The sequence below is a fragment of the Nelumbo lutea genome, chromosome 2, assembly GCF_056320005.1.
Source record: "Nelumbo lutea isolate HS-2025 chromosome 2, American lotus-T2T, whole genome shotgun sequence".
Taxonomy (NCBI): Eukaryota; Viridiplantae; Streptophyta; class Magnoliopsida; order Proteales; family Nelumbonaceae; genus Nelumbo; species Nelumbo lutea.
This window is the reverse complement of record NC_142685.1, coordinates 5,343,117-5,357,408: the sequence shown is the minus strand read 5'-3', so window position 1 is coordinate 5,357,408 and position 14,292 is coordinate 5,343,117. Positions and strand designations below refer to the sequence as shown.

The 14,292-nt window shown below is 37.5% G+C and overlaps 1 protein-coding gene across 1 annotated transcript; it reads left to right on the top strand.

The window, feature by feature from the left end:
• The first annotated feature begins 7,167 nt into the window (after positions 1 to 7,167).
• Positions 7,168 to 11,844, top strand: LOC148868240 (uncharacterized). The gene is made up of 4 exons (XM_088973405.1): positions 7,168 to 7,573; positions 8,785 to 8,960; positions 10,472 to 10,670; positions 11,487 to 11,844. Exons 1-4 carry the CDS (start codon positions 7,495 to 7,497, stop codon positions 11,699 to 11,701), a joined length of 669 nt encoding a protein of 222 aa, XP_088829531.1. The 5' UTR covers positions 7,168 to 7,494; the 3' UTR covers positions 11,702 to 11,844.
• Positions 11,845 to 14,292: the final 2,448 nt, after the last annotated feature.

Here is a 14,292-nt window from a genome sequence, read left to right as displayed (position 1 = left end):
GTTGGATCTTGGATCGGATAATCGAATCCATTTGCACCCCTACATCTCACACCAATCTCACTGTTTTTAGTCATCCACTGGGAATATATCTCGTACTTGTATATTATTTTTCATGGGGAGATGTTTCCAATGTAAAAATGCGATGTACTGTGAAATTAGTGTGAGACTCGCTCTTTGATGAGCAAATCCGATTATGGAGAAAGAAAATGGCTTCAAAACACTAACCAGTTTTGGACGGGCAGTGTCCTGCTGCTGGTTGAACCTCGACGAGTTGCATGGGGTTTAGGCCGCTAGGGCCTATACCTACATAATAATCCAAACAACGTCGGGGCTAGAATTATTGGTCCTAGGCCTGATCCAAAAACTTTATAGTTGCAGCCCATGATCATAAAAATTAGGCCCAACAAATGATCTTCCCGTGGGCTCAGTTTGGTAAGAGTATGACAAAGGGTAAATTTCTTAAATTATCCTTATTATTTACTTAATTGATAAATTGTATTCTTACTGTTTAATTATTTTTTTAAACCATCTTTACTGTTTTTTATAATTGATTAGTTCTACCCTTATTGTTATTGTCCGTTAATATTCCGTCAAAATCCATACACATATGACATCATGTGGCATATAATTTTTTTTTAAAACCCAATATTACTGATGAAGGAAGATTTGGCCCGACCTCTTTATTATGTGACACGTGGCAGAAACAACAGCTCGGCAAAAGGGGCCAAGCCTAGGCGGGAACAAGGGGACACACTTCGCCGAACTGACCCACCTTGTAAACAGCTCGGGATGGACTTCGTCGAACTGCCACCTTGTAATAGCTCGGGATACACTTCGCCGAACTGACCCACCTTGTAACAGCTCGGGATACACTTCGCCGAACTGACCCACCTTGTAACAGCTCGGGATAGACTTCGCCGAACTACCACCTTGTAACAGCTCGGGATACACTTTGCCGAACTGACCCACCTTGTAACAGCTCGGGATACACTTCACCGAATTGACCCACCTTGTAACAGCTCGGGATACACTTCGCCAAACTGACCCACCTTGTAACAGCTCGGGATACACTTCGCCGAACTGACCCACCTTGTAACAGTTCGGGATACCTCCGAGCTCAAGACCGCCTCGCTCAGCACTTCGCATCATCTTCTGGGCACCAAAGCCAAACAAGTCATACCATGCCTGACACTAGGGAAGATCGTGCCCGAGGGCGCCACGCCTGACTGACTTGGGATCTGACGTTTGGCAGCAGCACTCTAAACGGCCACCTGCCACCACCACTAACGCCGCCATCTCCAGTTAGACAGTTAGGCAGTGACGGTTCTGTCTCAGTAGAAAGGACGACGGCCGAGTTAACAAGCACAAGGGTAATAATACCCGATCTGACAAGGGCCTCGGGACGAGTACACGAAGTGACTATAAGAGCCCCCTGCCCCCCGACAACGGAGGTATGCACACTTTGCGCTATCTGGTATTACCTTGCTTTTGAAGGATTCTAACTTGAGCTTCGGAGCCTCTACACCGAGTTCCCCCGGAGCTTTCCCATCTCTTCTGTTTCATGTTCCCTGCTACCCCGTTCGGAAGCAAGGCAGCGGACAGCTAAGACAGTCGGATCGCGCTCCATCAATTACCTTTCATAATATTGGCTGGTTGCCCCATGTTTTTAAAAACCGCCATAACAGTCCTGCTCACTGGCTTCCAGAAGAGGGACGAAGGGTAATATTAGGTTTTTTTTTTTAAATATGTCATGTAGTATTACATGTGTGTGGATTTTGACGAAGCATTACTGAATAGTAATGGTAAGGGTAGAGCTAGTCAATTGTCAGAAACAATAATGGTGGTTTAAGACAATAGTTAAACAGTAAATATATAATTTGCCAATTAACTAAGCAGTAGGGGTAGTTTAAAAATTTTGCCTTAAATACAAATATGTAAAGTACAAATCCTTATATTTTGTTTGTACTATTTTGTATGTATTTACACTATATATGTTTGCATTTGTATTCTTCCCAAACTGAGCCTTAGTTGAAGTTGGCAGCTGTAGGTGTATGACATGGGTGTACAAGGGGTGTAATCAAGTTGAAACGAGCCAAGCCCAACTCTGGCATATCTTACATTCATTTGGCTGATATTATTAGGTCTGAAATCGAGTTTGAGTTTGATTCTAACTCTATTTTCCGAGCTCAAATCAATTAAATATAGTATAAAATATATTTTTACATTACTAATATTAATCGAGTTAGGGTCACAATCTTTCAAGCCAAACTTTTTTATTGATTGAACTATAATTTGAATAACTAATTGAGCTTACCTTAAGACTCGAATTCAACTAAAATCAAACTCAAATCAAGCCTAATTAAACTTGAGCCCAAATTATTCGATTAAAACTCAATTTAATTGCATCCTAATATGGGGTCATGGACTAACAAGACAAGCTTATTGCAACTTCTTGATCATGACTCATGAGGGGTTGTTTGGTGATATGGTTCAATAAAATGTGGATAGTTTTAATTTAGTGAGCCCCATTGTAATGTACTCCGGATTTCCTTCACTTGGTTATGTGTGTGTTGTGGTGCACTCCCAATTACCTTGAAACACATCAGATTTTGCATGTAGCGAATCATTTTTCAAACTAAAATTTTTAAAGAAAGAATAAAAATAGATACTATGACCGCCCAGCTCGACAGACGGTAAAAAATATAGAGAAAACTATTCAGACCTGGCCCTTCCATGGAGCAGATGCCGTTAACGAACGATTGCAGGGGAAAAAAATTCTGGTGTTGAATTGTTATTCTGAAGTTCTAGCAAAGCTCCTCCATGGTAAATTTGCTTTCTCTAAGTCAATGTTCAATGTTTCTTATTCTGCAAATGAGAACTGAAGCAACAAACCGACAAATCTTGTTGTTTTGATGACTTTATGGTGTATACTCTATCCAATTGATTGAGGTAAAGATTCAGAAATCTTCAAGTTGAGATAAATTCAAAAGCAAAATTAATAAACATTAATTACTCTGTAACATGCCTCCTAATTTGTGAAGTCTCCATTGTCTTTCTGTTCATGATTTTTTTTCTCAATACCATCATTAGAAAATAAAGTCGACATTTTTATAAAATTGACTTAAAAAGGGAGTCATTACCGAATCCAGTTCATAATGGGTTGCAAGTGTTTTGAAAAAAGCAGAGTACTCAAGTGATTAAGAAACGATGGGCACCTGAAACAATTTCTTGCAAATGACGTCCACCCTTATTTGGTCTACAATCGTTTATTAATGCATTTGCACCGGGTTAGAGCTGGTTGGGTTTGCAACAGTTTTCTTTGTTTTCGTTTTCATATGCTTCACTAATCCCTTGATAGTTTTCCATAGCAATGTCTTCATCTGTGGAGATCGGCATTCATGGAGTGATAGATTTGTGCCCATAGACAATAAACTTTTCTATTTTCTTTATCCCATGTTTCATGAGATATGTAGAGTAGAGTGTATATCTCTCTATTTGGAGTTCTGTTTTTTCCTTCATTCTTTGCTAAACGAAGAAAAAGAGATTAGGGTTTTATAGACAATATTAAAGTTTGTCATGGAATAGTCTTGCGGCTGCGGAAAGTTTGACCCTTTCTTTTATTTTCCAGTATTATTAAAAAAACTAATAGAGGCAAACTGGCCGTTTAAATGGCTCGCGTATTTGAGTTGGAGTGCTATCCAAATTCTAACGTGTCCCAATTTGATTAGGACAATACAAGATAGAATGGAACATTGGATTGAAAATGCAAACGCTGCTAATAGCATGATTTAAACCTAGAACACCTTGTGCATAGCTTTTAAAGCCTTAAACTCTCCATCAAACAATTTGGCCATGCTGTGCATTGTGATATTTAATGAAATAATATGATTTTTATTAATGTCTATCCAAATAAATAATCAGTATTTATGTTTAACAACTTTAATTAAAAGTTAAAATAAATAATATTTAAATTTATTATTTTATAAACAAATGGAATCAATAATTTATCAATTCTATATTTACATCAAAAGGAGTACCCAAAAAATATATTTACATTAAATATGATTTTAATCTCAAGAAATTTATACAAATAAAAAATTAATAGTAGAATAATTACCTTACTCCTTAAAATTTATAAATTTGCACGTGATGTATATCATACAAATTTTATATATTTTTGTAATTTTCAATTAATATTTTAATTTACATTAAATGCCAACATATTTATTATTTACAAAAAATAAAAATCTATTTGAAAAATGTTCAATAATATAATATTAAATTAAATTTATCAAATCCACTAATTTACATTTATATGAAAATTTGATTTTTAATATAAAAAATTATACAAATAAAATTTTTAATGATGAAATAATTATTTTAGTAACTATAATTTATGAATTTTCATATGATATATATATATATATATATATCTTAGAAATTTTAACCAATTTTATATATTTTAATTTAAAATTATATATTCTTATAAATTATTAAATGATGATTTAAGTTATATTTGAGAATTTAATATTTGGTTAACTTTTTGTTGATGTTAAAATGTAAAAATAATAAAATAGAAAATAATTGATATAATAATTAGGATAAATATAATAAGTACATCTTGGACTCTTAATTAATGCATTGTATGATATATGTGCATTATGCTATTAATTATAATATATTTTTATGTACACCATTAAATATATATTTCTTATATATTTATACATTATTTATGGTTATTTGACCATCCATTTAGTGTAATTAATGTATTTATGAAATTTGCATGTGTTTCCCTAATGTATTCGAGTTTTTCATATTTTTTTGTGTGTCTCCATGCGTTTCCAAAGCGTATACATATTTGTATCCGTATCCAAGTTGTTTGATATGACACTCGATACCGATACTTTAACCTTGGTTGGGATGGTGTGAATATTTTGTTAAATAAAACTAGGAAAAAAAAACCTTGGAGTCCAAGTTTGGTTATGAAATTTTTGGACAAGACGAAAGAGGAAAATAGAAAACAAATTTGAGAGATGAGAGAGGGAATGAGATTTTTGGGTTTTGGGAGTTAACGGGATGAACTAACGCTCATTAGCTCTGCATGCATTAAGGGAGGTGTACAAGCGGGAGGAGAGGTGGCTGTTTAGGGGTAAGGCTGCAACTTGGGCCATGTTGGCCTGAACCCAACCCCCCCAAAAAAAGCCAGGTTGGGTTGGGTTAGGTTGATGCTCAGGTTAGGGTTAGGGTTGACCCATCGAGCAATCTAACCCAACCTAAACCCGACTCTATAGTACATATCATATATAAATATTATATATATATATGATATTACACATGATTTGTTTATATGCATGATAGTTGTATAGCCCCTACTACATACTATCATTTATTTCTTTTAAGATACTCACTTCACTTAATCATAATTGTAAATACCAAAACCTTAATAACATTTTTTATGTTTCTTGAATATTTTATTCTTTATCTCCTATTTGTTGTTTGCCACCATAGCTTACTACCCATAAAAGATCTATTATAAGCTATAACTCATAATAAACTATAATCATTTCAAACACTTTTTTTTTTTGAATTTTGTACTTAAGAACCAATAAAAAACATCAACAAACAAATACTAATAAAACATAGGATTAACATATGTAGTGAAAGTTGAGTTAAGATCTGAGATTAAGAAGTTCTACTAGATTTTAAGGGATGGGAAGAAGGTTGGGTTGGGTTAGGGTTGAAGGAATTTAGTTAGGGTTAGAGTTAGGGTTGGTTAGGTTGAGTTGAAGGTTGGGTTGGGTTAGGGCTAGGGTTGGCTTCAACCTGACCTAACCTGGCCCAACTTGCTGCCCTAGTTAGGGCTTAACCGAACCATGGGCATTTTTCCAAATCAAACCAATGGTACCAATTATTGGAAAACTAGTAACCAAAATCGAATCAAAGCCGATCGGTTCTATTGACCACTGATTTAGTTTGCCAACTTTTTCGTTTTTCTTTTATTTTTATAATATATATTATAAATAAAAATGTAGTAAAAATTAGAAATACATATAAAATATTATATAACAAATAATAAATAATATATTATATGTATATCAGTGATTTTGATTAATTCCATTTTTTGTCATTTTGATTTTTCTTACTCACCCTAATCACCTGGTGGTTGTTTGCTATTTTATCGGGCACCTGTGGGCCGGCTAATGATGCAAATTCGGTATAATGTGGAATTGTGGACTAAATAAGCAAAACATTATTTACATTGTAGTGTGGATCAGAAGCAAACATTTTCGAACAACCCATAAAGTACATATGGGCCATATGGCATCGACGAGAGATTATCTACAAACAGGATTTGTCTAAGTCACTTATCTTTTTGTTCAAGTTGTTTCTCTTTTTGTCTAAGTCACTTCCTTTTTTCTTTGTGAGTTTTGAAAATATCTCCATTATTGATATAAGGAGAAAAATGAAGAAAATAATAATAAATTCTTCTTTTTCTTGGCATCTCACAAACACATCCACCGTGCATTGGGAATATCTCCCGTGAATAATAACTTATAACTATGGGAGATGTTCCTAATGCATGATAGGATGTGCGTGAGGTCCGTGTGAGGCGCCCTGTGTGAGGAGCAGATCCGGTCTCGGCATGGACAACTTGGACTATGGCCTGTAGGTTGAACGAGTGGTAAATCCAATACGAGGCTCTGCCTCTGCCTCATCCCATCGTTAATAGGGTCCACTCCCATTATAATGCAGATTTTGAGGTAGGCCATATCGAGACCGAATCTGCTCCTCACAGATGAGCGTCTCACAAGCACATCCACTATGGATTGGGAACATCTTCCATGAATAATAAATACAATTACAAGACATATATTCCCAATGAATGGTAGAATGTGCGTGTGAATTCGGTGTGAGTTGCCTTGTGGGAGGAGCAGATCCTCCTCGGCCATATCATACATTCACTTGGCATAAATAGGACAGTCGTGTGGTGCAGGAAATCTCCATGCTCCAGTTGAATCGACATAAATACGGGAGATGTTCTCGATATGCGGTTGGGAGGCGTTGTGAGAATGGAGTATGGAGCAAATCCGGACTGTTTCAGTTCACCCGATTCAAGAAAACTTTTTTCAATTTATTCATATTTAAAAATGTAATTAGGAATAATTAGTAATGGATGGATATGATCCTTCTGAACCCCCTTCTCGTTTGGTTACGTCATCGACTTGGGTCCCGTGGGCCGCCGTGAGAACCAGTCTTTCTCTCTTCTGCGCGTAAGGTGCCCCTCCCATGTCCTGAACGCGCTAACGAGAGTCAGTGCTCTGACCGGCATTAGGTGTTCCTCGGAAACCACTATTCTCTCATATCGCAAAATAAAACCCACCCCGGCATCTCCCTTCCCAAAAAGGAAAAAGCCAGTGCATCCTTCGAACTGTTATCTTTCCGGATCAATTTAATCAGTCAATCAGATAACCGATCTTGCGAGGAACAACCGCTATGACGGTTCTAGTTTTGCTGAATTCTGAAGCATCTAGTCTCTTTCTCATCTATTCTGTCTTCCTTTGCTTGTTTCCAGGTTTTTTTTTTTTTCCTGGCCATATTCGAATTGTTGATTGTTTTGTTTTTCATGCCCTTTTTCTTTTCATTTCATTTTTTGCATGTTTTCGTTTCCCGCTTTCGTAATTTTTTTATAAGCAATGATAATCATGAAATATGACTCCCCAAGTTTATCATCGAGGAAGAGGGTATATTAGAAAGACAAACAGATTAACGGAAATTGAGGATCATTTAAGATAGGAGGGATCCTAGGCCTGAAGATTAGAAAATAATACCTTTCAAACGTGTCGAATAGGTTCTTTCGGGTTGGATCGTTACGCACAAGGGAATGAATGGATAGAAGGAATGTGGTCGTCTGAAGGATCACGGTATCTGTGTCATAAGCAAATCAACGAAATTGAATCCCCTTTGGTTGGATCACCTGGTTTTGGAAATATTGTGTAGCCTGCTCAGCTTGATGTTGTTTTGTATTGTACCTGCTGCCCACCTTTTGTGCAGCAGGATTCTTCTATAATGAATGAACTTCATTCTGTTGATTATCAGACATATAAATAAATAAATAAATCCTCCATGGTTGGAGATGAAAATGATCGACATGTTAGGAAGAATAGGAAAACCAAGTTATCTCTCCCCACTGTAAAGCAATGGTGTTATCTAATCTAAGATGGTCTGAAACTCTAATATGTGCTTCATGTATTTTGTTGTTGCATAAACTTTTTTTTTGTCAAAAAAAAAGTTTGGGGGTATGTTTTTCTGTCCATTTATGCTATTAAATTGTGTTATATGAACTGTTAAAATTCTGACCTTGCTGAATTGATGATAGTTACTAGTCATTGCAGCCATGACCTTTGTTATGAACCTAGTGCATCTGATTTAGCTGCCAAAATATCAAGACACTGCATAAAAATTATAAAGCAAAAAGTTATAGTTCTTCTTTTTCCATTGAAGTAAATATTTTTGCTTTCAAAAATGCCACATCTCCATAGGATTACAAATTCAAAAGTTAACTCTTATCAACTTCATGCTAGTGCCCAAGTTGTTAGTCTCCTGAACAAACTAAACATGAAGATAAATTTAGAGTTGTTTGTGGCTGAAATTAAATGGTGCTGCTGATTTTATTGGCTCTGTATGTGGTATGAGGTAGTCTACTCTGTACTCAAATGCTCTATGGATAAACAGTGGATTTATTATCTTTTCTAAAGACTTGAATGGTGGTGTGTTTCTTTGCAGGAGCCTTTTCATCTGGAACTGTTACGCTCAAGTCCATTCAAATTTTTCAAACGCATGAATGGTTAGATGCCAAACCAACAGTTTATTTTCATTGTCAAGGGGAGAACAAGACATCTTTACCAGATGTGAAGGAAGCACACCACATATATACCTTCAAGGGAGAAGAATCCTGGCAGGTTCGTACCAGGTTTCTAGTACAATTTGAAACCCTGTGATTAGACCAAATGTTATTTGACTTGCAAAAATCTCTTGAAAAACTGTGCTGCATAGCATAAGTGCAGCTTTTACGAATGGATGTTGTGGATATCTGCCACGATTGCATTCTGGTGGTTCTCCAATCCCTTGTATGGTTAAGTGGACTGCTTGAAAAATACCCTAGGTCTAGATGCTATTCCTTTGATAGTTTCATATGACAAAGCTACTAGTTTAAATATAATCAGATTTACACAGAATCAACTTTCTAAGGCCAACACTTTGGGAAAAGATCATGTGTCTTCACAGGGCATTCCATTCTTATCTCATTTTATCATGTCAAGTTTATTCATGTCCATCTGTAGTATCTGTAGCAAGAAAAGTAGGAAGCTGAAACAAGGCAGCCTTTGCTGGGTAGTCTTATCCCTAGGTGAATTAGTGGGTTGCTGTTAGCCTTCTATTAGTTTTGTTGTTGTCATTTGAAGCTGTATTTTATGAAATATAAACTTGTATGAAGTTCCCAAATCCGAGATCAATGCACTGCAAATTGATTGGTTTTTGCAAAACCAGTGAGGCAAGAATATCAACCCTTAATTAAAAAGAGTTTCCTAGTATAGTTACAGAAAATCTTTTTCCCATAATCCAAATAGCTTGTAAAAGATATATGTTTCCCAGTCAATTACTATTCCGTATTTTGGAGATTCTTGTTATGTGTCTATGTGAGAAATGGGAATTTAGTTTAAACTTTAGGAGAGTCATTACCACCTGCAAAGAGGATCTATGTCTTCCCAAGGAAGCTTTCTTCCTTTTTGCAAATAATGGTGTTCTGGAAGGTTTCAACTCGTTAAAAGCAATTAACTCATTGCCAATGGTCATCCACTCATCCTCCACTTTAGTCCTTCAGCAGGTTCTGGTGCAGGAGCAGACACTTCATTTGTCAGGGAAATCAATTATGATTTTGAGGGTTGCTTGATTGAGGAATCCAGATCCCTCCAGTGTCTGAGGTACTTTCACATGTAGGAAATAGAGATCATCCTTGTTCCTTCCACCTTGACTGGAGATGGTAGTTTCAATGGAGTTCAGATGCCTCTTCTTCCCTGGGGTCTTAGGTTGAATTGCTCCTTGGTGCTTGTCTGGAGAAGTAGTCGAGTTACTCTTTGGATTTTAACTGTATGGAAGAAGGAAACTGTCAAATGATAATTAGCTAGATGAAAAATGGCTATTTATCCTTTGGGGCACTATATTAAGGGATGAGGTGGGAACACCCCATTCAGGTTGGATCCCTATATCTGCTAATTTGTATGCATATAATCTCATTGTCTTTCGCTTAAATTTCTGTCTGACTTGCTGAGTTGCAATAATATGCCATTGCTTAATTAGATATTTCCAGCTCAAGCCTTATCAAGATCTTTCTAATGTTCTACCTGTATCTTAGTTTTTCTGCAAAACTCTGTTCAAGGCATCTGACAGTGAAAATATGATGATTCTGTTGCAGCCTCTGACCATACTTGCAGACAAGAAATGTAAGAGATGTGGGTTATATGAAGAGGACACCATAAAATCAGATGATGTATTTGATGAGTGGGAACTTTGTGCTTCTGATTTTATAGCTCCCGATGGATATTATGTGCATTTCAAGGACAAGGAATTCAATGCTACATTTTTATGTCCCCAGTGCATGCTTCTTGAAGATGGTTAGTTGTTCTATAAAATGTCAATTTGTTGTGAGCAATCAGAAGCCAATCTTCATGCTAGCCTATGTAAATTAGAACTTTTTGTTTGTGCATTATCCAAAGTTCATACAGAAAAGCTAACTGTATTGTGCATAACAGAGATGAAATGACAAAAATTTTGACAGAAAAAGAAAGTGATTTAATGGTCCAAATATAAGTCACTACATTGGATGAATGATAATCTTAAGATTATAATATTTATATTATGTTATAGCTGCAGCCCTTCCAAATATAGGGGCCCTCGGTGGCATCAAATTGTCCAAATTGAAATCCAAAATCCAGTTCAGTTAAGCAGGATACATTTTTCAATTATCGGATCCATTTGTAATCAGATCAAACTTTGATCCAGTGCAACATTTATTTATCAGCAAAGTTGGTTTTAGTGTTGCCTTTTGTATTAAAGGTTCATATGTGTTATTTTAACTCAATTTGTTAGTATGCTAGTTCATTTTATTATTCGTGTATTGTATTCTGAACCATTTCTAATGTATTCTACTAATGATATATGATATCTGAATTCTGAGTCCAATGTGTAACCTGGTTGAATTCAAATCCATATATTGATAGAATCAAATTCAGATTTAGGTATATCTGATCTAAATCCAATCCATTTGCAGCCATATCCAAGAATTGATCCACCAATAGAGTGGCTTGAATTGATCTTACATGTTGACTGCATAGTTGTATATACAGCATAACTTTTCCTTTCATCTCTGTCTGTACATTTGAATTTATAGTGTTAAAATTTTAATGTTTCTGGTGTTCATGCGATTGTAGGTTCTGATCATATTTCTGGCTCACATGGTGGAGTGAATGCGTTTTGGGTGATAGTGATCGGTGTGCTAATTTCCATTGTATCTATTCTTGGAGCAGTGGCTTCCTACAAATACTGGAAGAAGAAGAAGAGAGAACAAGATCATGCACGCTTCCTAAAGCTTTTTGAAGATGGGGATGAAATTGACGATGAATTGGGCCTTGGCAATCCAATATGACAAATCATGTATTCTATTCATTGTTTGAGGCTTTCCTGCCCTGTGTATATTAGTATAGTTGTGTACACTATGAGCTAGCACTCTCTTAAGTTTTGATGTAAGCAAATTTTGGAATACACAAGGAAAAGGTTGCGCTTAAAGAATGAGAGATGTGCCCTCCCTCCATTCCCACAAAAAAATGCATAGCTCATGTCTATGGATGAAAAATGTTGAGACACAAATAAAGGGAATACAAGTGTACAAGAAAATGCCACGCCAGCCTTTAAAGAATGTAACTAACTACCAACCATTAGAACAAACTAACTAACAAACTGGACAAGTGGAGAGGCGGGTATAACAGAATTGTAATAGCAATATATAAATAAGGAAAGGAAGCTAGGAGGGGATTATAAATTTGGGAATACAATCTCTCTCTCTCTCTCTCTCTCTCTCTCTCTCTCTCTCTCTCTCTCAGGAGGTAGGAGGTAGGCTCCTTCTAAAGAGTCCCTGAGTTAGGCATTTCCTAACAAGTTGGTATCAGAGCCAAGATCCCAAGCACAAGGTCATCCGCAATGGAGAACAAAGTCAACAACATGGAAGGAGAAATGCAAGGAATATCGGCTGACGTCAAAGAAATTAAAGAAAGCTTTGCATCCTTGCTTGAACAACTGGTACAGGCACCACCTGTGTCGAATCAGGAAGAGTGCAGTGACACCAGTCATCAAAACGGATCAAGAACAACAAGAATCGAGTTTCCCATCTTCGCAGGGGGAGATTCCACATCTTGGCTTCTGCGAACAGAAAACTACTTCGATTACCACGACACATAGGGACCTAATCGTGTCCCATTAGCTTCTGCACACCTGGAAGGAGAGGTGATTGCCTGGTACCAGTGATACCAACAACGACACCCAAGAGCCACATGGGCAGACTTCACCGATGCCTTAACCATGCGATTTGGAGTCATGGCCTTTGAGAACTATGATGAAAGCCTCGCTAAGCTACGACATACCGGCTTTGTCCAAGATTATCAGATGGCGTTCGAAAGATGAGCTGTGCGCATGCAAGGCTTGTCAAAAAACACGCTTGTCGGCAGTTTTGTTGGTGGATTCAGGAAAGAATTGCGGCTGAAGGTAAAAGCCATGCAGCCCACCACCGTTCTTGAAGCAGCAGCATTAGCTCGACTACATGAAGACAAACTGAATCGGGCAAGAAGGATTAATCAACCTCTGGGAGCTACGATCATACCAAGTATACCAAACCCAGAACCATGTATCTTGGGTAAACCAAAGCCCAAATCAGGAGTAGGAATCACAAGCAATAACACCAACTTTGGTTCAAGCCCCGACTCAGCCAAGAGGTTAACCTGGGTTGAGATGCAAGCCCGACGAGAAAAGGGCCTTTGTTATGCATGTGGAGACAATTCGGGCCAAGCCATCGCTGTAAGATCCCTCAAGTTTTCTTCCTTCAACCTAAAACCGAATATGTCGAGCAATCAACAGACATTGAAGAGCCAATGGACAACCAAGAATGGGGGCAATGGACAGAGGAATACCCGGAAGTATCCCTGCAAGCTTTGATCGGTCTTGCTTCTTCTCAAACTATGAGAGTAATCGGATTAGTACAAGGGTGCCATGTGTCAGTTCTGATAGACAGTGGCACGTAGCTAATGGGAGCAACCTGGTGTGCGACAGTACATGCACAGAATTAAAGATGAAGATACAAGGACATGAGTTCGAGGTAGATCTGCACCCCCTAGAAATCAATGGAGAAGATGTAGTTCTCGGAGTCCAATGGTTAAGGCAACTAGGGCCGGTGATATGTGATTGGGCCCGCCTCACCATGGATTTTCAAGTGGGCAGCTCACAGGTGCATATTCAATGGCAGTTGTCCAAGGGTCCAGGACCCATTAGTCTCGCCTCCCTAAGGAAACAGGCAGTAGACCCAATCCACATCATATTAATGCAAATAGACTCCCACCGGAACGACTCCATTCTAGCCCAAGGAAGCAGATTCGAAGGCCACATACAACTACAACAGCTACTTCAGAAGTTCTTAGTGATCTTCCAAGACCTAAGGAACAGATTTCAGGTGGATATGCAAAGGGAATCACATCGAACCAGAGGCATTGGTGGTATGGTCAAGTCTCCCAATTGAGGATGCAACTTGGGAACCTTACTTCGATTTACAAAATAGATTTCCACATCTTGACCTTGGGGGCAAGGTCGCTTTCAAGGGAGGAGGGACTGTTGAGACACAAGTAAAGGGAATACAAGTGTACAAGAAAAGGACACGCTAGCCTTTAAAGAATGTAACTAACAACCAACCACTAGAACAAACTAACTAACAAGCTGGACAAGTGGAGAGGCGGGTATAACAGAATTGTAACAATAATATATAAATAAGGAAAGGAAGCTAGGAGGAGATTATCGATTTGGGAATACAATCTCTCTTTATCTCTCTCTCTCTCTCTCTCTCTCTCTCTCTCTCTCTCTCTCACACACACACACACACATTCAGGAGGCAAGCTCCCTCAAAAGAGTCCCTAAGTTAGGCAGTCCCTAACAAAAAATATGACAGATTTAAAAGAAGAATGTCTTAAGCAATCACCT

Coding starts and splice junctions, on each gene's coding strand:
- LOC148868240 (XM_088973405.1), top strand. CDS start 7,495: ATGACGGTTCTAGTTTTGCTGAATTCTGAAGCATCTAGTCTCTTTCTC. Junction 7,574..8,784: donor CTTCCTTTGCTTGTTTCCAG/GTTTTTTTTTTT, acceptor GTTTCTTTGCAG/GAGCCTTTTCATCTGGAACT. Junction 8,961..10,471: donor AGGGAGAAGAATCCTGGCAG/GTTCGTACCAGG, acceptor ATTCTGTTGCAG/CCTCTGACCATACTTGCAGA.